Source organism: Haplochromis burtoni, unplaced genomic scaffold (assembly GCF_018398535.1).
Source record: "Haplochromis burtoni strain Fernald_Lab_line unplaced genomic scaffold, NCSU_Asbu1 Contig_37, whole genome shotgun sequence".
NCBI classification, from domain to species: Eukaryota; Metazoa; Chordata; class Actinopteri; order Cichliformes; family Cichlidae; genus Haplochromis; species Haplochromis burtoni.
Window position 1 is genome coordinate 1,841,843 of NW_024582398.1, and position 26,503 is coordinate 1,868,345.

At 39.7% G+C, this 26,503-nt stretch overlaps 3 protein-coding genes across 3 annotated transcripts; all 3 read left to right on the forward strand.

The window, feature by feature from the left end:
- Positions 1-396: 396 nt before the first annotated feature.
- Positions 397-6,610, forward strand: rgrb (retinal G protein coupled receptor b). The gene is made up of 7 exons (XM_005919548.2): positions 397-778; positions 1,049-1,205; positions 2,743-2,864; positions 3,209-3,362; positions 3,498-3,615; positions 5,759-5,872; positions 6,117-6,610. The coding sequence occupies exons 1-7, from the start codon at positions 703-705 to the stop codon at positions 6,255-6,257; spliced, it is 882 nt and encodes a 293-aa protein (XP_005919610.1). The 5' UTR covers positions 397-702; the 3' UTR covers positions 6,258-6,610.
- Positions 6,611-11,568: 4,958 nt separating this feature from the next.
- On the forward strand, positions 11,569-14,572 carry slc18a3b (solute carrier family 18 member 3b). The gene has a single exon (XM_005919547.3). The coding sequence runs from the start codon at positions 12,253-12,255 to the stop codon at positions 13,819-13,821; it is 1,569 nt and encodes a 522-aa protein (XP_005919609.1). The 5' UTR covers positions 11,569-12,252; the 3' UTR covers positions 13,822-14,572.
- A 562-nt stretch (positions 14,573-15,134) lies between these two features.
- Positions 15,135-25,322, forward strand: LOC102299336 (choline O-acetyltransferase). The gene is made up of 15 exons (XM_005919546.3): positions 15,135-15,340; positions 15,861-15,981; positions 16,676-16,867; positions 17,357-17,475; positions 18,802-18,855; positions 18,966-19,146; positions 21,215-21,392; positions 21,494-21,663; positions 21,740-21,840; positions 21,950-22,078; positions 22,173-22,295; positions 22,392-22,533; positions 22,770-22,832; positions 23,244-23,381; positions 24,891-25,322. Exons 2-15 carry the CDS (start codon positions 15,937-15,939, stop codon positions 25,155-25,157), a joined length of 1,902 nt encoding a protein of 633 aa, XP_005919608.1. The 5' UTR covers positions 15,135-15,340; positions 15,861-15,936; the 3' UTR covers positions 25,158-25,322.
- Positions 25,323-26,503: the final 1,181 nt, after the last annotated feature.

The window sequence follows — 26,503 nt, forward strand, 5'->3', positions numbered from 1 at the left end:
GGAGTTTTTTGGAAACCTGGAATGTAAAGGTCTCTTTTTCTAAAGCACTTTGGGTCAACGTCTGTAATTTGAATATGCTATTTACTATAAATAAAATAGACAGGACGGTCAACACAAAAAGTGCATGTTCGAGGTATATTTTTTTTTCATTTGCAAAAATTTCATAGATCCGCCCACCTCTATTCTCCACTCCCCATGTGTTTATACACCATTATTACATTAGTCTGTGATCATCTTGTCTTCTTATGCCCACCCCAATCGGTGGGGTGAGCCCTAAAGTGCATTTAAGAGTTATCAGTGTAACTGTCCAGACTGCCGGTCAAAGTCTGCTTAAGAGTCCAACACTCTTTTAAGTTAAAAGACAACATTTCCCATGTTTCCTTTCTCTTATCGCTTACAAAGCTGTAGGTTGGTTTCGCCACAGAGTGTTCGGCAATAAACTTTCAGAGCCTTTAGATGACAGAATTGCGCAGAAAACTCGCAAAGTGTTTGCAACCACTCACTTGCAGAATGTGTGCAGGAAGTCTGCTTGTTAGGACATTCTTCGGGGGATTGTAAAGAGGGCTTTGCTAAGATTAGCGCGTTCATGCTTTTTCACGTGAAAGCACCTTTATAAGGCCTTATTGTGGCACAGACTGTGGGTGGCTACGCTGCAGGAAAACGACTCGTCTTCTTTGCAAAGTCTAATTTGTGTGCTTCATCATGGCAACATATACGTTACCGGAGGGATTCACGGAGTTTGACATGTTTACATTCGGTTCAGCACTCCTTGTTGGCGGTAAGTGAAGCGCGCTGTATGGTTATACAAGAAGGAAGGACCCAGATAACCATGAATAAATTTGGAAGAGCTGTATTTTTAGGGGTAATGCTTGGAGATGAGTTAGATGTTAAAAGTTCCAAACCAAAACTACTTAAATTGCATTTTGTTTGTTTGCACACTTTGTGGGCCAAAAAACCAATAAGATCGGCCATGCAGACAAATACAGCTACAGGTTAAATGTGAAACCAAATAATAGAAACGTAATTTATTCTTTGTTTTCACTTTTAGGGATGCTGGGATTCTTCCTCAATGCCATCAGCATCCTTTCTTTCCTCAGGGTGAGGGAGATGCGCAATCCCAGCAACTTCCTGGTGTTCAACCTTGCTGTAGCTGACCTCAGTTTGAATATTAATGGACTCACTGCAGCCTATGCAAGCTATCTCAGGTAACAAACAGGGCATGCTCTGTTAGAAATGTATTTTCTGGCCTTCTACCACTTTATATCTGAATCTTTCAGCAGAAGTTTTCATATTAAGCTGTCCAGCACAAGCTGACTAAGTCTCGGGGTTTCATAATAAAATCCACAATCTACTTTGTTCACATTTGGCAAGAAAATATGTTGAAAGTGACCAAACAGCCCAAAGTTTATAAAACTTAATGTGCACTGATGTTGTGAGACATTTCCAGCTTGACCTATTAAGAAAGCTGATTTTTCCTTAAAATTATTATGTAAAGTGTTACGCAAGACAGTTGTTTTTGTACAAACTACAGTGGGGGGTTTTAATTAATACATTTATTTAAGTAAAATCAACTTGGTTTTTGCATTTCTCTTCTCATTTTTTGCTTATTGTAAAAATGTCCACGTGTTTAATTGGAATCCAGTTATCAAGCTAACCACTTTTTCAAATTTTAGAATCAATTGTTTAAGTTTAAGTGGGATCATTTGTAAGTACACCTTCATAAACCCAGCAGCCCACTGCACTCGTAGTGTCACAGCTATCATAAAATGAAGTTAAACTTTATTTAGTTTGTGCAGTTGAACATAATGAAACACAAAAACAACAACTTATTATGATACAGATGTGTATACTGACCCATCATATGATATTTCATATGCTTGTTGTCTGCTGCTTTTAATATGTGGCAAAGCATCCATCCATTCACAATTCAAAGACTTCTCCTTCTAGAGAATTGATCCTATTTTAGTGACACGTGCATACAACGATAACCTATTGATGCTTCTCCCAAATTCTGCTCAAGGTCAGAGACACATTTGGTGTTACATTGGGACTTTTCCCTTTTCACAACATAAGCTTTATGGATTTTATTTACAGTTTGAATTTAGTGTACACAAAATGATAAAGGAAACTGCATGAAATACCAAATGAGGTGATAGCTTGACTTTTTGCTTTGCCTCACATGTGCCCTACATGGTGATAATGACGTTATTGTTCATAATTATGGAGGGAGTGATGCTAATGGTTGACTCCCGCATTAGAATGCTGCAGTTAGGGCCTTTCTGTCACCACTGACGTGTGACACTGACACTGACATGATATGTGACCATATCAGTGATATGGTCACATATATTTATGCCGTTTACTGAATGGCGATGGTTACTGCTGACCATGTAGTCATAACACTCCTCAACTTAAACACTTTTATTTTGTGTTGATCTACATTAATATGTCCTGTATATGACTATTTGTGAAACTTTTTGACTTCTTTCAATTTAATTTCTCATTAGAGAACTCAATGACGAAAAAACTTTCTGTGCTTCACAAATTACAACAACCTATGAATTATGATGGGTTGTGATCAGAATAGCCTCCACATTAATGAGTTTCTGGTTATTTTATTTTATTTTATTGAGCTGTATACCTTTATACCTAAGCACTTTGTTTTTATATATAAGTTTGTGTAACTTTAGGTGCATTTTTCTGCAAATTGTAGTATGACACATGTTTCTTTGTCTTCTTCAGATACTGGCCATTTGGTCAAGATGGTTGTGCCTATCATGGTTTCCAGGGGATGATATCCATACTGGCATCCATCAGTTTCTTAGCTGCAATCGCTTGGGACAGATATCACCAGTACTGCACCAGTGAGTAAAGGCACTACATGCATATTTTATCTGCCCCTGGGAAATGGTATAACTTTTTATTTATTAATTTTTTGTTTCATGTTGGGCAGGGGATAAGCTGCTTTATAAGCCGCTTTGTAAACCATGTGGAGCAACTCTTAAACGTTTACATTTTATATTTCTTCATGTTTTTGTCAACTGAATCGACTTTATATTTTGTCGGCGATAACCTTGTGATATTTAGTCAACTTAAAATAAAAGCATTTCGATTCCCAAAATAAGACTAAAACTAAGTTATGCTCACGTCAAAAGTTTGTGACTAAAACTAAATCAGATTTTTCTGTTAAAAAATGAACACTGTGTAGGACAGAAGCTTTTCTGGACCACATCTATCACGATCAGCAGCATCATCTGGATTCTCTCCATCTTCTGGTCTGCTGTTCCTCTACTGGGATGGGGCGTCTATGACTTTGAGCCCATGAGGACGTGCTGTACGCTGGACTACACCAAAGGGGACAGGTAAATGTGTAAATATTAAAAGATAATCTTACCATGAACAATAGTTTTCTGTTTTCATAGCTGCCAGTTCACATGGAAAACGGGTACATAGACTTTTACAGCTGTTGTTGTTGTTCATGGTTATTTTTCTAACAGGGACTACATCACCTACATGCTAAGTCTGGTGGTGCTCTACCTGATGCTCCCAGCTTTTAACATGTACTCGTGTTATGATTTGATCTACAAGCATTTCAAGAAGATCCATCACCACCGGGTAATACATGCTGCAGTCTTACTAAAAATCATTGTGTATTAGCACATCCAATTGTGCCTTCAAAATATTTTGTTTTGTTAAGTATTGGACAGTCGTACAAAAGAGTCTGATCACTGGCTGTGTAGAAGAAAGCAGTTTAAATGTTATTTTGCTCTAATCAAAGGGGCTCTAATCAAACCACGAGTTTAAGAAGATTAATTTTACGCATAATGAAACACAACCTTTAAACCTGCTGGTGAGTGCTTTTCTTTTTCTTCTTTATTTTATTTAATCTTTAACAGGCTTATTATTTCTCCATTCTTCTATTTGTATGCCACTCTTTATTGTAGTTTTTTTATGCTGAGCATAGAAGTGAGACCGGTTGCAATATTAGGGCCATTGTAGGTAAAAATAGTCATTATTATTATTAAAGCACTCAGGTACAAAAGGATAATAAACTCAGGCAAAAAAGTAATTTCCAAGAATAAGGTTATGAATAAAATAAAATAAAAACAGGGCAATTTACAGAGGAAAAATCAAGAAAAACATTCTCTGAAAAAATATTCTGCATTTATTAATTTTTTCTGTTAATTTCCAAAATTGTATTATTTTGCTTAAAGTCCACAGACAATGAACTGAAGCAAAATTGTAAAGAAGAAAATCCTCCAAAAATGTGAGATAATGATTAATTTGTATAGAAAATGAAAATTATGGCTTGATAAAGGCACGGCACTTATCTGGGCGTCATGGGGACAGCAGTCTAAGCAAATAAGCCCAGATTTCCCTCACCCTAGCCACTTCCTCCTGCCCATCTAGGGGGACATTCAGATGTTCCCAAGCCAGCTCAAAGACATAATCTCTCCACCCAGTCCTGGGTCTGCCGCAGAGCCTCTTCCCTGTATTACAAGCCCAGAAAACCTCACCTAGGAGGTGTCCGGGAGGCATCCTAGTCTGCCCAAACCACTTCAACCGGCTCCCTTTGATGTGGAGGTAGCGGCTCTATTCCAAATCCCTGTTGAATGATCAAGCTCCTCACCAACCCTGAGAGAAAGCTCAGAGGGCAGCCCTGGCAGTGTCCAACACTAATTAGAATTAAGTCCGACTTACACTTGGTCAGCATTCTGGTGGAGTGCTGGAGAGGGTTTCACCAAGGGACTCTAAGAAGGCTGGGTCCTCTGAACTGTCATTTGGCATATAGGCACAAACGGTCTGGATCTAATCTAAACCCCAAAACACAGGCAGCAAAAAACAGGGATGCAAGTATAAAAAACAACATTAAGCCTGACCATGGCTTCTCACCGAAACTCCAGAATGGAACAGAGTCAAACCCCTCAGTGAGAAGGAAACTGGTTCCATACCCCAAGTTGTACGTTGAGTGAGTCAGACTATATCTATATCAGCTTGGACTCGTCCCTCATAAGTGAGGTGATATTGAATCTACCACAAACCAGTTTTGGAAGCCAGGGATCAGAGTACCAGGACCTCTGCTCTGACTGCTAGTCAATCCACTAAGCACTGAACACCTCCTGTGGGCCCCTCGTGTGGGTGGTCAACAGGAGGATGGACCTATGTTGCTTTTTCAAGCTGACACCAGCTGGGCCCCATGGCTTAAGGCCTGGCCATCAGACAATTGTCCTCGAGACTGTACCCCAGGCCTGGCTCCAGGGTAGGACCCCAGTAACCCTATCCCGGGCAGAGAGCACTGGACCCCTGGATTGTTACGCTGCATAGGTTATGTGTACCACTGTTTTGTCATAGGTAAGGAGTCAGACAATCTGCCATGGCAGACCTTACCAGAGCAAATTGCCCCAACCACATAGCTCCTAGATCAATGGGAAACACAAACCCCTCCACCGTGATAAGGTGGCGATTCATGCAGGGGATCTCAAAAAGATGGCAATCATAAGTTGGAATGTCTGAAAAGCAACCCATGTAAGGCTCTGAGTTGGTTTCCATCCTATTCAAGTGTGATCTGTTACCTTGTGTTGACCACATACTTTTGGTCACGAAACCACTGAAATGCATCTCTACTTCATCTCTTGTTTCAGCAACTACACATAAGCTTGATAAGATCATTATCACTATCATTATTAGACTAATTGTGACACACTCTTTCCGTTTTTGAAGCCTTGTTGTGTGTAACACAATGGACTTTATTTTACAGTTTAACACCAGTTTGCCTGTGAGGGTACTGCTGATGTGCTGGGGCCCATATGTCATCATGTGTGTCTATGCCTGCTTTGACAATGTGAAGCTCGTCTCTCCAAAGCTAAGAATGGTATGTATTTATTTTGTTTTTTGCAACCTAACACTATGTGAAAATGAAACAGTTAAACACCTCTTTCTTCTTCTTATTGTTGACTTTTAGTTTAACAGTTTCTTAGTTGCAGTTTCAGTCATCATTCTTGTGACTTATTCCACAAGCAAGACAATGAAAGGAGTCAATCATTTTAATGTCACACTTGCCATAGTATGTGAGACAACTTAAACCTTTGCTTTTTTGTGTGCCTTTTCCCTTGTAGATGCTTCCAGTTATTGCAAAGACAAATCCTATATTTAACGCTCTCCTCTACTCATTTGGAAATGAGTTCTACCGAGGGGGAGTTTGGCATTTCCTCACTGGACAGAAGATTGTTGAACCAGATATTAAGAAGTCAAAGTAAAAGAAAACCCAGTAAAATCGGGCAAAAATCCAAGATCATCAACTGCTTTCATGATAGGTTCCTCATTCAAACGTAGTAGGATGTTTTGAAATAAACATTGCCAGGTCAGAGATGTACAGTTGTGTTATTTTCATATTTCATATTTGTACAGTACATGACATTACAGGACGGTCTGTTTGCTTGGAGCCACCATACCTCATGTTGGACTTAGCTCAATCAACAAAAAAACATGCTGCAGGTAATCTGACCATTTTAAATGTTCATGCATTCTTTCTTTCAGCAGCTTGACTTTAACCTGCACTGCTCAAGCATCCACGTGAATCCACTGGCAATAAACACAGATGTTGCTCCTCTTCTGCTGTTTGCGCTTTCTATTTTAATCCGATTAATGGAGATGCTTGTAAGCAAGAAGCCTAATTGCTGCAAGCAGAAATGTGCCTTTTATCACATGTCAGTGTCAAATCTAAAGTATTTTAATAAGCAGATTATTTAATAGTGGTTTTGTTTTGTAGACAGCTAAATAATACAGCTCCTCTGTACAGTGAGGAAATATTTACTGTGTTAAGCCCGTTGCGCAATTAAGCTCCTTCTTAGGCGACGTGGACTTAATCTCATTTCAGGTACTTGTCTAAATTAGGAAATGCATACACTAAACTACACAGAGTTTGGTAGCGTTTTGTCTTCATTTCATATTAACTTACACTGAGATAAATTTTGATGACATATTCAGATATATTTAAACATATTTAACAATTTTGTTTTTACTTTTCAGTGTGCCGAATAGTTCTAAAACAAATGCTGTAGTTTTTTTAGTAAATAGGCAAGCGTTTGCATTTTCTGTCTGCATGCACATGAATAGATGCTTCAGAGCATCTATTCAACACATAATCCTACCTGTAACAGATTAAATGAGTGATTTTCTTTGCAGTTACCCTTAAGCTATATTGGCTTGGCAATTTCATAATACCAGCAATGAAATGTCTTTGTGGGTTGAGTTACTAAGCCCCGTATATTTCAAAGATCACCACAGAAGGGGCACATACTGTAGAGCAGGACTGTCAAACATAAGGCCTGGGGGCCAGATTTGGCTCATCGAGGACTCTATTCCAGCCCACTTGATGACTTTGGAAAATGTGAAGGAGGGCATAGAGTTTGGATTTTTAACTGTTTTGCAGTTTTTCCTACTAATAAGGAACCTCCTTTACTGTCATTCATACTACATCAAAGTAATTAAGTAATAGATAAACAATAACAAAAGACAAAAAAACGGTTTTATTGCAATCTACTAAAGAAATTTATGTTAACCTTTAGAGTAAATTTAGATTTAGCTTTTTCTGTCATTTTAGACATGCTCACAGATGTCAGCATTTCTTTATTGTGTAGAAAAACTTGAGTTGTACTGCTGAAATTGCACTTCTTTTTCTTGGATTAAATTGGATTAAATGTCTATATAAACTTCTTTACACTGACAAATAGAGGGGTTTCCCTGCTTCGGCCCACTTCAATTCAATTCAATTCAGTTTTATTTATATAACGCCAAATCACAACAAAAGTCGCCTCAAGGCGCTTCAGATCAAAGTGGGCTATATGTGGCCCACGATGTAAAAAGAGTTTGCCATTTCTGCTGTAGAAGAAACGACTCCAGCTCTGATGCTAAATGTATCCACAGCAGAAATAATCTACTGTGAGACGATCCTTGTCACACTAACCTCCGAGGTGTGACGTTGTTGCCCGCAGGCTGGTCGTAAGGGGATTAAACTCTCTCACCATCAATGGCAGCCTTCTTTAAGGGAGAAGGACTCAGCCTAATGAGCAACAGTGAAGCAGTCCTGAAATTAGACTGTTGGCTGCTTAAATTAGAATGATGAACCCCTGCATTTAAATGTTGAATTGCATGAAGTCAGAATTTTTACCCCAGTAAGGCATCTCTTAAAGTTGCTATTGGAACATTTTTGTTTTTAATAGTGCAGACAGACAGAAAACTCGAGTCAACTCAGAACTAATGTACAGTATGAACAGTGACAATAACTTTAAATGACATTCCCATTTGCTTCAGCTGCACTTTCAGTAGCATGCCTAACCAAAAAAAAAAAGGCTGAACATTGTGCTAAGTTAGCAATGTCTTTGTGAGTTTGAATTTTTTTTTCCTGTATCTTTTCTTGAATGTAAAAATGTGACAAGTGGGGATAAAAGTAAGTTGAAAAGCTTGAGCAGGGGGGAAAAAATGCATCGCCTAATCAGAAGCTGCCTCGGGAATGCTGTTATGCAGCCTGCTCATTAGCATCGGATTTCCTTCCAGTATATGAGCAAGCTCTGCTCATTAGGAGGAGTTAAATATTTGGCACAATCATGTCCTTCCTCCAACGTCTCCTGCTGCGATCAGGACTTTTCTTGAGAAAGATTAAAGAACTAAAAGATCAGCATCAAGTTCTTAGAAACAGTTGGCTGATTGTGTGTGTGTGGTCTAGTGATCTAATTTGGTCAGAGCTGTAGACACTGTGGAAATAGCAGAAAGTTCACAGGAACAAAGTAGAACCTGTCACAGACAGATAAAGCCTGACTGAGCCCTCCCCCAAAACAAATAAGCGATTACAACCCTTTTCATCCAATAGAAACGTTAAGATTTGGGATCCACCAGGCAAGCTGAAGGTTAATTGAAAATAGAGGTGTGCTAAATTTATTACTCTTCACAGACAATGTTAGAAAACAGAATGATGCCTATCCTTATTTGGCAGCTTTCTCTAATATAAGGATGAGGATAATAATAACTTCAATTAAAATAAATAAATAAATGAATAAATAAATACATCCCTAGAAAATAAAAGTCCAAGATGTTTAAAGAACAGCCTTAAAAATCTACTGTGTGCCATTTATATTTGGCTGGAAAAATTAATTAGGTCACTAAAATACAGAGGATATCACTGCTTTAACATTATCTTCAGTTCTAAAAAACACTTATTGACCTACCACGTCAACACCAATCAATTGTAGGCTTGCTTAATGAAAAAGCGTCATAACTTCCACAGTGTTGTAATCACTTGTGAAGATTGTTCTTTTGCATGCTTCAAAAGAACCTCAGTTTGTTACATGCCCTCCCCTACTCTTCTATCCTAGTTTAAATTGGCACAATAGTGTTTAATTCCGAAACAGCAAGCCGATATAATGGAAGTGTATCATTCCAAAAGCATCTATTTGTGCAGCTGAATTAAATTGGTGAAAACATTTTGAAGAATTTTGGTCGAAGAACACTCGCTTTGCTAAACGGCCCTAAAATATCTAAAAACAGGAAAAGTGAGTGATGCAAAAATCATCTTTGAAGTTTAGCCACAAGGGACAGCTGAGTGAAAACACTATTTGTAAAACCTCCAGAGACACTATATGGACCTAGCTGGTGAAGTCCTGCATGTTTACAGCATTAATACTGAGCATGTGTTTACTCATGTAAGAGACAAAGGTGAAAGCTGCCTATCAAAGAAGAAAGCCAAAGGGCAACTAAACCCTCCATTAAATATTACACACTACAGTCCAGAGGTCAGATCATATCAGTGGAAGGAAGCACGTTAGATGGTAAAACCCTAGCTCTGATGCTTGGCTTAGTGTTACATAATACTATCTGTTCATAATAGTTTCTCGGTCACAAGTTTTATCATAAATTTTGATGCCATTAGACCACGAACTGTGTCAAAGATGTGACATATCTGAAGTGGATTTTTCATGCAATGATTTTTAAAGGATTAGATCACGCCTGCGTCACTAGGCATCTAGAAAACCTCGCCCCTAGTCTCATCCATTAAGCCTCTCTGTTGTACTGTCTTCACGTCAGAGGCTGAGTCATCATCCATAATTCAGCCCTGAGGATTAGGCTGAAACTCTTGACTCTGCCAAGTTATGCATGAATGATGTATAAGGCAATAATATTATACATTTTTTTAAGCGTTTATGTAATATGTATGTTTATCTCTGTGTGTGTGTGTGTGTGTGTGTGTGTGTGTGTGTGTGTGTGTGTGTGTGTGCCTGCACATATACATATATGTATATAAATCACTTAGGCACCGTCACTTACATAAAGTACATGCTGCTTGATCTTTATATCTTTTTTTTTTTTATCTTTTTATCTTCAATATTTAATATTTAATCAAACTCATGTGCATACATATATATTCATACACTTTCCTGTGCAAAACTCCTGAGCCACCTCTCCCATCTCCTTATTCCCTGTTTCCAAGGGATAGAGCAGAATTATTTTTAAAGGAATGACCAAGAACTATTTGAGCCTAATTATTATTCTTATTATTACTACTATTGTTGTTGTTGTATTAGCAAATTTTAATTTAATAAATTTAAATGTTATTCTTTTTTTTACCCAGATTGCTGTACTTCAATTAATATTAGTTTTCTAGTAGCTACCAACGAAGAGGTGCCAGTCTTGTAGTCTGTCCTTGAGCATGCGCTACCCTGTTCACTGTAGGCTAATAGAGTGATTTTAATCATTTGTAGGTCGTTATCGCCCTCTACTGACAAACAGAAAGAAGTCTTGTTAAAATGCATATATTAGAATCACACACTGACAGAAAGTAAGAATAACAACTATAAAAAAAATATTTTGCAGTTTCTTTTGTAGCGTCATACAACGAACAACAGACTTAAATAGCAATAGTACTGCGCAAGACAAAATATTTGAAAGAAACCGAAACTAAAGCACTTAATTGAAATTCTTTTAATGGGTCCTTTGGGTAGTAATAGCCTGTAAATAATTCTACAACTGTATAAAATGTCAGGACTGTAGTACTTAGTAAAGGTAATGCAGTGATTTCCACTCCTGTTGTTTGTACCAATGAATTTTCTCCACGAGGTGTCGCCGATGTTAAACTTGTACCCTGCACAGTGTCTGCGCTGATAGCTGCATGCGACATTATTCCGTGTAAATGCAAACGCTAACAAGCGCCATGACTTTTGGGAGTTTAGGCAACATTTTTAAGAAGGCGATGAAAAGTATCTTTGCTTCAAAAAATGAGTGAGAGACTCAAACCTGGCCGTTTAAAGAGCCCGTGGGGGCTGAATCTGTCCACGGTACTGGAGTCTTTTGGGTGCAGAAAAGGGCAGTGTGACAAAGTAACTTTAAACAATAAGGTCAATGACGTTACTGGCAAGTCTAAGAAATGTCGTAAATGTTGTGTTTTGTGCGATTGATATGGATAGACTTTTATTCTGAAAACATGTACCGTCTCTTGTGCGTATATACTGGTGATGACAAAGCGCAATATATTTTTCTATATCTCCAAAGTCTAGAGTCACACACTGAGAGTACGAAACGATTTTTCTTCTGCGCCTTTGTAATAGTGCTCACCAGTTCTTATTGGTTGAAGTGATTGCTGCCAATGGTTGGAGATTAACATAAAAGAGACAAGTGGAGAAGGGATCCACTTGGGGGCAAGCTGGTGATGCGTCATAGCACTTGCTGAAAAGAGGAGACAAAAAAAGGGACTAAAATAGCGCCGAACCTGCGGGTTAATGTGCACCAATGGCCACGGAGTCACTCGTGGTCTCGGAGCAGAGCGCAAAAGTGCCACAGGTGATAGGAGGTGTGACAACAGAGATAAGCGAGATTGAGTGTTCTCTGTTGTGCAAATAATTATCAAAAATCTCTCCAAACAAAAACTTTGATATGTAAGAATAGAAGCTGAAACCTCTGCAAGGTGCAGAAAATCTACGATTTCACCACGTCACTTCTCGGCAGATCATGAAACATCATCGGACGTGGCTGAGCCGAGGACAAGAGGAGAAAGCTGAAGAAAACCATCTTCACAGATGAGGCAACCAAGTTCATCTGCGCCTCTCCCTTTACGCACAGGCGAGGTGAGGACGGAGAGCGTTACTTCAGTGTAAAGAAAGCACCAATGAGTCATCCGAGGTGTTAAAAAGATCGGCATCAGACGGAAGAAGCACAAATACAGTTTTGAATCGAAAATCTTTTTTTTTTAAAGAAAAGCACACCATGGATGGAGAAGGAGGCTCTTCGGGGCTGGCCAAATCAGCCGCTGTAAAACTGTCCGAGATGGGTGAAAGAACCAAGCAGTTAGGCACCGCGATGCGGGATCCTCACCAGCAAAGACGGATCATACTGGTGATTGTTTGCGTGGCTCTCCTGTTGGACAATATGCTCTACATGGTAATCGTGCCAATTATTCCAGACTATCTTGCTGATCTGGAGCTTGAGCAGTCAGAACACGTCCACGTTGTGATGCACTCCAACACTTCGGCAAACAGCACAAGCCAGGACAAAAGCAACAAGGACAATTTAGATATCCAGATAGGAATACTTTTTGCATCAAAAGCCATCCTCCAGCTCTTAGTTAACCCCCTGTCGGGAACTTTCATAGACCGGGTGGGATATGACATTCCACTTTTAATTGGACTGACTGTCATGTTTGTCTCTACCTGCATCTTCGCTTTCGGGGAGAATTACGCGACTCTCTTTATGGCCAGAAGTTTGCAGGGTCTCGGTTCTGCTTTCGCAGACACCTCTGGAATCGCAATGATAGCTGACAAATACACGGAGGAGGGAGAGAGAAGCAGGGCGCTCGGCATTGCTCTGGCGTTCATCTCTTTCGGGAGTCTGGTGGCGCCTCCCTTCGGGGGCGTCCTGTACGAGTTTGTCGGCAAACGAGTGCCGTTCATCGTGCTCGCCTGCATTTGCCTGGCGGATGGCTTAATGCTACTGACCGTGATCAAGCCATTCTCTAACAGGACTAGAGAGAACATGCCAGTCGGCACCCCCATATACAGACTCATGATTGATCCCTACATAGCTGTGGTGGCCGGGGCACTGACAGTGTGTAACATCCCCCTTGCCTTTCTAGAGCCAACTATAGCCAACTGGATGGAAACCACCATGCACTCATCTCAGTGGGAAATGGGGCTCACCTGGCTCCCAGCCTTCTTCCCTCACGTTCTCGGTGTTTACATAACGGTTAAATTGGCAGCACAACATCCAAATTTGCAGTGGTTTTACGGAGCTGTGGGCATGGTTATCATAGGGGCGAGCTCCTGCACAGTTCCCGCATGCAAAACTTTTGGGCAGCTTATCGCCCCGCTGTGCGGCATCTGTTTTGGCATAGCGCTGGTAGACACTGCCCTGCTGCCCACACTTGCATTTTTAGTTGATGTGCGTCATGTTTCTGTGTATGGTAGTGTTTATGCTATTGCAGATATTTCCTACTCTGTCGCTTATGCTATGGGTCCCATAGTAGCCGGGCAGATAGTGCACAGTCTCGGTTTTGTACAACTTAATCTTGGTATGGGTCTTGTCAATGTGCTTTACGCACCAGCCCTGCTGCTGCTGCGCAACGTGTGCCAAATGAAACCGTCCTACTCAGAGAGAGATAACCTGCTAGACGAAGCTCCGCAGGGGCTGTACGACACAATCAAGATGGAGGAGAGGAGAGCGAAGAAGAAGGGCTACAGTTCGGCAGGGAATTGCCTGTCGGTAGATGAGAATGGGTTTGACCCTTTCAGAGCACAGCGGTCCTTGTCAGAAGAGTCCTCCGGCCCGGAGTGCACTTAGACCGGTTACAATCCGACCGACAAATCAAAACATTTGTGAGATTTGTGAGGCAGACAAATTACAATCTAGCGATTTAAACTTTTATGTAAGTACCGATGTGCAATATAAACACCTAGTCACCAACGTCACAAGTGTGTGACTCGTTTTTCAAAGTTTTCTTTCATCTTTTTTCTGACTGTGGTTTCACTGTGTCAACAAACAAGTCTATGTAGCGTTTGTCAAGGATGTATAACTCGAGTTTTGTGAGAGATCTTTCAGCTACCGTTGAATTTGTGTGTACTATTCAGTATTATATATACAAACTATATAAATAGATATAATGTGCGTACAAAATTATATGGGACCAACTGTAAGCAGCACATTTCTTCCCTTCACAAAATAGCCTATATTTTTAGTCTCGGAGGAAACTTTTTTCACTTGCACATCAAAGGCCTCTTTCTGTTTTGTTGTTAAAATTGTGGATTTTAATAAGTAGGCCTCTTTGTTTTATTTATTTATTTTGTTTGAAATTAAATGTATCATAATAAATGGATTTTGTACATATGTGGATACACGCACAATGTAAATTGTTCAAATAAAAAAAAAATATATCCGTGGATCTCTACAAAGTGTGTATGCCGTTGAGCGCGGGTGTGTGTGTATGAAACATTTTGTCAAGACGTAGCTAATGATGTCAGTCCCCTTAAGATGAACTAATGTGTATTAATTGAATAATTGTGGTTTTAATAAATCTCTGTTTGGATCAGTGTGACGGTGGTGATTTCATTTTCATAATTTTAATTTCAAATGAATAAAACAACATAAATGCCGGATTTGTTTCGATATTAATATAGGAACTGTAGACGATAAAAGTGGCTAAAAGTCCGCATCAGCCCTCCTGCAAACATAAAAACACAAGAGAAGTGTTATTTGATTTCATTACTTTTTTTTTTTTTAAACGATCAGGAAAAAATCTTTATTTTTGAATTTTTGCTCGCTGACACAGGAGGCGCACATTAGTCACAGTGCGTAAACAAAAATCGAACAAATTCAAGTGTAACACGCATAAACTGATTTAGTTCTCGGTTATAACCTCATCACGTTGTCAAAGCCGAGACCATGAGACAAGCTTAGCATTTAAATCTAAAAAACAAAAAAACAAAACTGTGGACCCCGCAGGGTGATCACAGGACACCTGAATGACAACCAGACGCTCGGTCAGTTTTTGATATATATTAAAATTTTTATAGGGTGTGGGCGGGAGGGGGGAAGCAAGCTGTCAGATAATATGTTCCGCGAATAGATTTCGATGGGAGGAGTTTCTTGCCTCAAGGGGGTAGGTAAACGCAAACACCTTCAGCATCTTTTCCAAGGCGTGCTTTAATGTGGAGCCACAGCCGTATGGCGATGCGTGGGGACAGGGGAGCAGTTCAGCGTCTAAACGGAGTTTTCCTCTAACATGGGCTTTCACCGCTTGGACGTGGGAGGTGATGCCAACTTTCACACACTTCTCTGACCTTTTGATCGCTTCGCTGATCGGGTAAGGCTCTGATAAACTGTAACAAACGGAGACTTAGTCTTCATTTCAAAAGTTATCATCATCTCAGTTTCCTGAGCCTGTTTGGCGCACAGCGGGGGGAGATTTCTTTACTTTACAGTTTTGTTCAAGTTAAGTTTTAGTTAATCAGTCCACTTGTTTTCCACTAAAAAGACTTGCATCTAATGATGCTCCTCTTCATTGTGTCTCTTTAGGATTTTAGCACTTTTAACATTAAAATTGATGTAAAAGAAAAACCTCTTTATTTTGTTTTGGATTTTTTGAAGGGAAGGAAATAGGAATGGGCTTTTTAAAATGTTTATCTGTCTGCAGTGAGTCAGGAGGCGCAGCTGGAATGCAACCACAAGAAGTAAATTGCGTTAGGCTGCAACTTGATCAAAAATGGAAGCCTGCTGGCTCACTTTCAGACAGCACACAACTGTGTAGTTACATTTTATCAACAGGCCTAATTTTTATTTTTATTTTTTTGCTTCTTTTCTCTCCTTGAACACGCTTCATGCAGGAACGGCTGAAGCCAGACCCTACTAGGGGTTGGGGGAGATTCCGAGTTATATTCACTGGTCGAGACTGGACTAATCATGCCAATCTTGGAGAGAGGGACGGCGAGAGACCAAGACAGCCAAGTATGAACACACACCGCTGCTTCTTTCTTGTCTTCTTTACGTCAGCTTTACTTTTTCGTGCTGAGCGCTGCCCGTGGTGCCTAAGTTGGCAAAGTAACGGTACTGGATTTCAGCACCACGGACAGCGCCAGCTTCATTTGCCTAACTGGCCGCTAGGGGCAAAAAAACCCTCATTCGAGAACATAGAAAGTATGTTCAAGACACTATAGCACACATTAATTTTGTGCAGAAATTTGATCAAAATGATGCAGTATTATATAACAGAGACAATGTTGCGTTTACAGGGTCAAACCAGTGCTTAATTAAATTTATTTATTTATTTATTTATTTATTTTCTAAATACCAATTAAGGACCTTCTGAAAATATCTAAAGATTTCCAAGAATTTGCAGATACATTGTTCTGCATTTGCACTGCACGTCTCCATATTATAATCTTGGCTTACCAACAGCATGCAAATGACCAAACATCACACAGATAATATTATCAATTTGAACTTACCTCATGGGTAATTTGCAATGCCCAGGAGACTGTGTAGTTTATTCTCAAATTGGCCTTGAAGCAGTCAAAATGCATTATTAACTTAGGTTCTAATAATAAACGACTGCTTTAACTAATGAACACTGAATCCCATTAAAATGTTGACAGTTGCTTTCCTTCCATTACTCTTCGTGTGATATTTTTTGTGATATCAGGTGCTGCCAAAGGTCCCCGTTCCCCTGCTGAAACAAACCCTTGACACTTACTTGAAGTGCGTTCAACACCTGGTGAAGGAAGAGCAGTTTAAGAAAACAAGGGCCATCGTGGAGAAGTTTGGGGCTCCTGGGGGCGTGGGAGAGACTCTCCAGAAGAAGCTTTTAGAGAGGAGGGACAAGATGGCAAACTGGGTAAACACAGACCTAACAGATGAAAAGTTGTTTATGTGCATGAATATGAAAAATTACAGTGTGCATCCTACTTCTATCAATAAAGAGCTTCTGTATTGTTTTGACTTTATGACTATATAAATACCTGCATGTGTTTTTGCACTGTTTGTTAGATAGTTGAATTGCTGAAATCAGCTATACATTATTTTATTTAGGATAAAAAATTAGTTAAAAAAGTCTTAAACTCCGTGATAAAGATTTATCCCTGCCTCCGCTTGTGCTTTGTCTGGGTGATCGGTCAGTCCACTAGCCATCCAGCTCAGTGAAATCTATCACACTCCCACTCTCACACTAGCACCACTCTTCCACTCTCCTTTTCATCTGGCAGTGATACACTGTAATGGCTTTTTACTTCACTGCACAGGTCTCAACTCTGAAAGTAATAACTTGAGTCCAAACACATTTAACAAAGCAACATTTCTCAAAAACTGTCCCTGTGTTCACATTTAGGTCTATGACTACTGGCTGGAGGACATGTACCTGAACAACAGGTTGGCCCTGCCAGTCAACTCCAGTCCTGCCATGGTGTTTCCTAAGCAGATGTTTAAAGATCATAAAGGCACCCTCAGGTATGCTCTGGACTTCTGCTATGATGACTTTTTTATTCACCCTTCCTTTGGAGGTTGTAAAACCAAAGTTTTTTTTAGAATAAAAGGTCAAACTAATCAAAATCGAAGATGCAGATGTTTCCATTTCGGTATTTAAATTCTTTAGCAGGTGATATTTGCGTCAGATAAACATCCAAATTTAGTTTGATTCTCTGTAAGTTGTATTTCTAGGTGTGTATCAAGGGAATGAATGACAAAGAAGCATATTTATCCAGAGGGGAAAAGTCTCAATAAGTCAGAACAAAAATAAATACAGCTTTCTTTTATTAACAGTGAATCTACCTTTCAATTACTGTCTTAAATAACAGATTTTTTTAAAATTTGAAAACAATCAGAAATCATGAGTTTATTTTTCTATATGATCCAGAAAACACAAGCTGGAACCTTTAAATAGTTGTTTTAAATGTATGTAAATGTGCTGAAAATATTCTTTTACTTATTATTACTGTTATTCTCTGATCATCTATCCTTAAAACCAATATTCTCTGTCAAGCTGCAAGCAAATGTGGGAGAACTACAAAGTAACTCACTTAATATGTCACACAATGACTGAGCATAAAGTGAGTGCGCGCTGTAAGTTCTGTACCAAAGGAAAAAAAGGTCACATGCTGAATGTTGCACACAATACTGCGCAAACACATAATCAGCTCTTTAGCTGCTGACAGATTTTTATGTTCTTTTGTATAGATGCAGACTCAGATTATTATCTGAATTTTACAGTCATGGAAAGAATCTTTGACCGTCATTAAATGAGCTGTGGTCTGCCAGAAATTACACCGGTCCATCCAGCCCTGTAGCTCAACATTAGCTTTTGTCAGCTTGCACAGCCACTAAGTGAATATTTCCAGAGCACCCCAAGCAGCTGGTAATCTACTGACACGGCCACTTATTAGATTGGGAGTGACAGGGCCAAGCTCTCCACGGAGACTCTTAGTCAGGCCTCATTTAGGGGTGTGGTGCACTGAGGCTGCCTCCTTTGTATTGATCTGGCTTTGAACGTAATAACACCAAGACAAATGATATACAACATGAGACCTGACAAGCCGCTGCATTTTCCCTCTTTGCCCACTCACCCACTCACACATACAGACCGGCTCTCTCCATCTCGCAGATGAACACACGCAACTCTCACACTGTATCCCAGTAATTCACCATAATGTGATTACTGTTAGTTCTTTGAGAGATGGGAGTATATGTAATTACAATCACAAGCCATTCTGCTGTATAATTTTGGTGTTTCACAACAATACCACTTTCAAATTTCACCCTCCTTCTTGCTCTTTTAAGATTTGCCGCCCGTCTCATCAGTGGAGTTTTGGAATACAAGGCTCTCATTGATACGTAAGTTCAACCTGCAAGCTATGTGGATTGAAGATTAAAATCAAAATTATATAATAATGAATCACAAGTCTTTTCATAGGTGATCTGGTGTGTGTAAAAATGTCTCTCAGGCGATCGCTGCCAGTGGATTTCACTCGAGGCCAGCTAGCTGTCATGCCTATGTGCATGGAGCAGTACTATCGCCTCTTCACCTCCTACCGCTATCCGGGGTTAAAGACAGACACGCTGAAGGTCCAGATGAAGGCAGCATCCTCAGCACTGGAGCACATGATTGTGGCATGCAAGAATCAGGTCAGGACACTGGCTGTTGAGGAGACTTCTCACACTCAGTAATACTGCTGATTAAAGAGTGTTTTCTGTCCATTTGAGAGAATACATATAGAGTGACATACAAGTCAGTTTCTATGTAGCAGAGATGCTCAAGTCAGATTTTAAAGTAAGGACTAGTCTAAGCACCTTTACTTGAGTGAATATAATTATACCTTTTTTTCCCTGTGGTAACAGTAAATAAAGAAACAACCGACTCCCTTTTCTACACCCCTCTCAAATACAGAAAAAAAGCTAAGAAAAATAATAATTGTAAGTAAAGTCATTATTGAAAGGAATCTGAGAAACTTACCCAATGTACCCACTACTGCACCTCCTGAGGATCATCTTATAGACCTTTTGCATGAAGGACAGATAGAACAGAATTAGACCTGTTAGTTATTTGACTAATTTTAATTCTGCTGTAACAGGGGAGTCAGTTCTTTCTCAAAAAGCAGCGCCTGCTATGAAAGTGTGACTATCTGTGGCTGACAGTGTCTATTTGAATATTTAAACTGGCCAAAGTTTCATACTGGGACAAGACAGACCAGGAAGTACTAAAAAGTAATTGTCATAATAGACAGCATGTAGCGGTAAGGTAAGCTATAGTTTCACAGCAGGAGCCAGGTGACAGAAGTCATTTAAATCCCCAATAAGGCTCTCCTACTTGACTTTTATAGTTTAACTGCTTTATTTTAAACCCAGCTTTTAACCCAGCTTTAAAATAAAGCAGGTAAGAATTGTGTGTGTGTGTGTGTGTGTGTGTGTGTGTGTGTGTGTGTGTGTGTGTGTGCGTAAGCGTGTTTAGATATTTTTGTAAGGACCAAAAACTATACTTGCTACTATACTTGTCCTACTATACTTGTGGGGACCAACAGTCTCTTAAGGGGACAAAATACCCGTCCCCACGAGTTTAAAGGCATTTTTGAAACTCAAGATGTGGTTTTAGTGTCAGGGTTACAATTAGGTTATAGTTAGGTTTAGGCATTCAATTTTGATGGTTAGGTTTAGGATAAGCGGTTAGGGAAAACGTTATGTTAATTAGATGTCCTCACTAAGATATTAAAACAAGTGTGTGTGTGTGTGTGTGTGTGTGTGTGTGTGTGTGTGTGTGTGTGTGTGTATGTGAGTGTTGTGTGTGTGTGTGTGTGTGTGTGTGTGTGTGTGTGTTCCTGTCTAGCTATCTTTGTGAGGACCGAAATCTGCATTCTACTATACTTGTGAGAACCAACAGTCACTTGTGAGGACACACTCACTGGTCCTCACAAGTTTGAAGGCCTTTTTGAGGCTCAAAATGTGGTGTTAGTGTCAGGGTTACAATTAGGTTATGGTTAGGTTTAGGGTAAGGGTAAGGGTTAGGAATTCATTTTTAATGGTTATGGTTAGGGTAAGGGGCTAGGGAAACCATTATGTCAATGAAGGTCTTCACTAAGATAGCTGAACGGGCTTCTATGTGTGTGTGTGTGGTCTTTTCCTTACCTATCATCTAACACAATCCCCTGTACAAAACAGCCTGTACTCATTACCATCTCATCTCAGAGTCACATCAAAGTCACCGATCCACATTCAAACACATGCCACCAACATCTGCAGCATCTATAGCCCATGGCTAATATATTGATTTTTATGAAGGTTAAGAATGAGACTGCAAATTAACATGGAAAAACTCAGGAACTCTCCCCTGGAAATGATTCTGGGAGCCATCAGTCTGTAGCCTCTAAGGGCCCTTCCCTATGGAGATACAGGGAGTTAACTTAATTACTGCAGATTAAATCGGCCACTTTGTCTGAGAGCTTCCTTGAGTCGCATGTTAAACTGATCGTGGAAGAGAAGCAGGTAATTGGCCCTTCTCAGTCCCTGCCATTATTACTAATGTCGTTATTATCTCAGCTGTTCAAACAGTAGCTGTAAGGTTAGCTATAAAGCGCAATTAGCATGCAAGGAAATATTTTAACTTAAATATTCTCCCGTCGAGTTGAATCATCCTGGTGAAGCTGTACTTGATGGAACAGTTGAGAGACTTGTGATTGCTGTAATTTATTTTTCTCACTAGTTTTTCGTGTTGGATGTAGTCGCAAACAGCAAGCAGCTCAGTGAGGAGGAGATCTTATCCCAGCTGGAGAAGATTGTGAAAATGTCTGAAAACGCTGAGGAGAAGCTCCCCCCTTTTGGCATCTTGACATCTGATGGAAGGACAGAATGGGCGCAAGCTAGAGAGGCACTAATAAAAGGTCTTACCACAACTTCATTCTTACTCAATTTAACATTTTAATCAAATTTTTTTTTAAAAATGCAAATCCAGGACATGGGTTTCCTTCTTTCATCTGTCCAGATCAGATCAACAGGGACTCTCTGGCACTGATTGAGAGCTGCATCTGTGTGGTGTGTCTGGATGAGCCCAGCGGCCTGCAACCCAGTGACACCAACAGGGCCCTGTTGATGCTACATGGTGGAGGACATGAAAAGAACGGTGCAAACCGCTGGTATGACAAGTCAATGCAGGTAAGACGATATTGCAGGTGCTTCAGTTTTCCATGACTGTAAAATTTGGGTAATCATTTAATCCCCATTTTCTCAGTTTGTTGTAGGCATGGATGGGATATGTGGAGTGGTGTGTGAGCATTCGCCATTTGAAGGGATCGTTCTGGTGCAGTGCTGTGAATACATAATGAAATATATGTAAGTTAGCCCACTATAGCAAGACAGGCCGCACACTGAATATGGTCATCCAAATGAATGCTGATGAGGCCAGAAGTGTCTGAAAGAAACGTGTTGTTGTTCTGAACAGAATGGAAAGTCCTTCCAAGATGGTCAAGTCCTCCAGCTATAGAGAGCTTCCTCCTCCAAGGAGGCTACGCTGGAAATGTAACCCACATATCCAAGGACTCTTAGCAGCATCTGCAGAGAGATTGCAGAGGCAAGACTAGCACAAACACACAACTACAATTATAAATAAGTACAAGATTTTTTTGAGACTGGAAGTCACAAAAATCTACTGTTTTCTTCTTCAGGCTGGTGAATAATCTCGACATGAATGTTTTCAAATTCAAAGATTATGGGAAAGAATTTATCAAGCAGCAGAAGATGAGTCCAGATGCCTTCATACAAGTTGCCTTGCAGCTTGCATTTTTCAAGTAACAAATATTCAATGTGTGATATCATAAGCATATCTCTAATTGAACTGTTTGCCATCAAGGTGCAGTTTCAAATCATGTCTGCCCTGCACTTAGATGCACTGGAAGGCTCGTGTCCACTTACGAGAGTGCATCAATTCGGCGTTTCCAAGAAGGTCGCGTAGATAACATTCGCTCAGCGACTGCCGAGGCCCTGGCCTTTGTAAAGTCTATGGCAGATGAGAGGGGAGCGTTCTCTGTGAGTCATTTTTCTCACTTCCGCTTTAATTACTAACTCCCACTTTACTGCTCATCGCGCCTCACTTATGAAACAGGTGCGACTGGCAACCTTGGCAAGGAAAAGTCAGTCAACCAGATGATCCCCCTGAAGATTTAGCGGATCTATGAAAAATGGCTGGCTTTGCTGCTGTCTCGATGCAACAAATGTCCTGTGTCCACTTTTTTTTTCATTGAATGACTTTTCTTCTCTGACAGGACTCAGAAAAGATGAAGCGACTGGGGGATGCAATTAAAGCCCAGACAAGTTATACAATTGCAGTGAGTATTAATCCAAAGTTCTCACCACACCAGCCAAGAAATGGTCGACATGTGCAATAAAGCATGCTATGTAATTAGCTTTAAATGTACTGGTAGATTCTAGATTCTAGATTCTAGATTCGATATCTATAATGCACAGATGGAAATTCTACATTAATTTCCTCATCTAATTTTTGGCAAAAAAAAAAATTAGAACAAGTTTTACTTCTAAAATTCTTCTTTTTTTTTGTTTTGCCCCAAAAATGACAGTAAGAGGCTGGTGAAAGCTTTGATGAAGCTCTGGTTGTGGCTCAGCTGTATTTCAAAGAACAGTGAGCCACATTTCTGGGATAAAGAAGTCCGTTTTAGTGAATGGATGTGGAAAAGTAACTATTCATAAAACCCTTAAATTGTCAAAAATATGTTTTTCAGGCGATTACAGGAATGGCGATAGACAATCACCTCCTTGGACTTCTGAGGATCGCAAAGGAGCTCAACATGGAAAAGCCAGAAATCTTTTATGATGAGACATATCTGGCCAGTAACCACTTCATCCTCTCTACCAGTCAGGTACCACATAATCATATGCTATTAAAATATATATATAATTGATACCAGAAATACAAATCCTCTGCAGAACCTACACTCTTCAAGTTACACATGTTTCCCTTTATCGGGACAGATGAAACACCAGATGTTCCATGGAGACAAAAAGAGAAATACAGATGTTTCTCTGCTTTTCCACAAACTAAGAATGAAAAAGAAAAAAATGATGTGTTAATATACCTGTAAAGCACAAATAAATCTGCTATTGTGTTTTCTGCAATTTGAGGATACTCGTGTGCATTTAATTCAAGTTAAGCCGCTGTGGAGTTTTTTAAGGGCAAATTTTCATTCAGTACCACACTCTATAACCAACAAAGACAATCAAGAACAATGAAGAGACCTCTTAAAGAGAATCACTAAACCATAAAGTAATTATTTTAAAGCAGTAATGGAGTCTGCAAATGTGCACGTGCCAATTTCCAAACTGCAGAAGCCTAATTAAAGATATTAGGTTTAAGGAGATGCGGAGGAGAGAGGGCAGTGGACTTTTTCACCACATCGTTTGTCACAACCTTAGAGACTGAGATGACGTCTGATGAATGGAGAACAAGTGTACTGGTAGCAGTTTTCAAAAACAAGCATTATGTGGACATCTATAATAACTACAGAGGGATAAAGCTGATGAACAACACCATAAATAAATGGGCAAGAGTTGTTGAAGCTAGGTTAATAAGAGAGAGCCCCTTCTTGTTTGCAGTGGTGATGGACAGGTTGACAGATGAGGTCAGGCAGGAGTGTCCATGGACTATAATATTCGCAGACAACATTGTGATGTGTAGTGTGAGCAGGGAGCAGGTGGAAGAGAGCCTGGAGAGGTGAAGGTATGCGCTTGAGAATAGGAATTAAATGGAAAAGAAGCAGATGTTTGTGAATGAGACGGAGACAGGTGTATCAGTGAGGCTGCAAGGAGACATAGGTAGACGAGTTTAAATACCTATATGGTCAACCCTCCAAACCAATGGACAGCCCACAAAAGAGATAGAGAAGGGATGTATGCAAGATGGGTGGGTGCAGATAGCAGCAACAGTGAAAGGGAAGGTTTACAAGACGGTAATAAGGCCTGCTATGGTGTTTTTAGTGAGATGGTAGATGATCCACTAACAGCTTAAAGAAGAAGAAAAGGAAGATGACGATGATGATGTTGTTTATCCAACCAAAACTTTTTTTTTGTTTTTGTTTCTTTGCTAGACTTCACCTGAATCTGACGTCCCCTGATAGTGAGTTTATTCTGTTAGACCATCTTTAGATTTAGCTTTTGCTTCCCTCAGAACATTTTCACCCCACAGTAGCAAATTAATCTGGTCTATTCCCGTCCTTTGGCAGCTTCACTGGCTTATCACAATCATTTTAGGAATCTGCTTCTTACCTTTCTATGATGTCTTCAACTGTGTCCTTTAGTGTTTTAAAAGGCACCTATAAATAAAATGTAGTATTATTATGATGATGATTATAATTATGTGGTCTTGACTCCAGGTTCCTACCACTGTGGAAATGTTCTGCTGCTATGGCCCAGTAGTGCCCAACGGTTATGGCGCCTGTTACAACCCACAGTCAGACCACATCATCTTCTGCATTTCTAGTTTCTGGGACAACACAGAGACTAGCTCGGTCGTTTTCGTTAAAGCCTTGAACGAGGGCCTGCTGGAAATCAGGGACTTGTGCAATAGAAGCAATGCTACAGCTAGCAAACTTGCTGTCTCCAGCCAGGGAGCCAGCCAGCCTCATAAATCAGGGAAGTAAGCCATACTGAGGGAGTACGCCCACTCAGCTGCTCCACTCACCACTGTTAGACTTTAGCATTAGACTCAGTAGTTAAGATGCCTTCACATGTCTTTGTCTGTGCAATAGTGTTACTTTCATAACAAAATTTAAAGCCTTAAAGTTCACATGTAACTGTATATAAAACATGTACATTTAAAAAAAATAAGTTTACAAACATTTATAGACCTTGATATATATTAATATGAATGATATATATATATATATATATATATACATACTATACATACATAATATATACATACATACATACATATATATATAAAAGAAGAAACAAAAAGTTTTCTCTTGGATCTGTGTGGACAACAGAACGATTTTGGTCCAGCACTGATCCTGCTTGACTTGGTAGACTGACATTAACTGGTCTGCTGCCTTTAGGAAACTAAAGCCATGTCCGCTTTGTAGCACTGATCTGAGGGTCAATTCCTCAGTCAGTGAGAGATTCAGCCGAATGATCCTAGTGTATATTTTAGACTAGTAACATACTTTACATGGCAAAAAAAATACCAACACTAAATAAAAGTCACTTATAACAATCATAACATCCTGTAAATGTGATTCTGCAAACCTCACTTGTTGTGTGCTGTAAGATTTAAATGTTCTAAAGTTAGTTTTTTTATTCTTCTGATGCCATCAGGTTGCCAAAGAGGTTGTGCAAATGTGAAGTCGAAGTCTGTGTGATGATGAACTTTAAGATGTTTATGTCAATGTGTGTGTGAATACCTTCAAACATAGAAAAGTGGCTGTAAGTGAGTTATGTGATATGGTTTCAGTGGCACATTCAAAGTTGTCTAGCTATAATGTATGTACTGTATTTAATAGCAATAGTTATATTATGTGTAAAGTGTTATAAACAGTGCCGCATTATAAGCAAGATACAGTCCAATAATGACTGAGGCATACCACTGTGTTCACTTATGTAAGTGCTTTTTATTTGCACTTGGAGGTAGAAGGAAGTTGATGTTAGCTACACTGTAGGTTCTCTGTGCAATAACACAAAATCAAGGGTATATGTGCAATTTGCCAAAACAGCTCATTAAATGCATGGAGCTTGTGTAATATTAAATTAACTACAGTGACCATTTTTAATATTCAGAATAAAACAGAGTACGATTTCAGTTAATTCCGGTGATCTACATCATGCATGATGTTATAGCATTTAAATGTTCACTAAAACTGGGATGTAGATTTGTCTACACATATAAATTGTGAGTGGTTTTTTTTAATCTCGTGTGGTGGCTTGTGTTACAACGAAGCAAATCCATGGTTAATTAGTGGTGCGGTGTGTGAGAATATTAGTTGTGTGC

Excerpts from the sequence above, each read along its gene's own strand:
- rgrb (XM_005919548.2), top strand. The coding sequence starts at position 703 with ATGGCAACATATACGTTACCGGAGGGATTCACGGAGTTTGACATGTTT. Across the intron at positions 1,206-2,742 it reads GCCTATGCAAGCTATCTCAG|ATACTGGCCATTTGGTCAAG; the intron begins GTAACAAACAGG and ends TGTCTTCTTCAG. Across the intron at positions 3,363-3,497 it reads GACTACACCAAAGGGGACAG|GGACTACATCACCTACATGC; the intron begins GTAAATGTGTAA and ends TTTTTCTAACAG.
- slc18a3b (XM_005919547.3), top strand. The coding sequence starts at position 12,253 with ATGGATGGAGAAGGAGGCTCTTCGGGGCTGGCCAAATCAGCCGCTGTA.
- LOC102299336 (XM_005919546.3), top strand. The coding sequence starts at position 15,937 with ATGCCAATCTTGGAGAGAGGGACGGCGAGAGACCAAGACAGCCAA. Across the intron at positions 15,982-16,675 it reads CGAGAGACCAAGACAGCCAA|GTGCTGCCAAAGGTCCCCGT; the intron begins GTATGAACACAC and ends TTGTGATATCAG. Across the intron at positions 18,856-18,965 it reads TACAAGGCTCTCATTGATAC|GCGATCGCTGCCAGTGGATT; the intron begins GTAAGTTCAACC and ends AATGTCTCTCAG.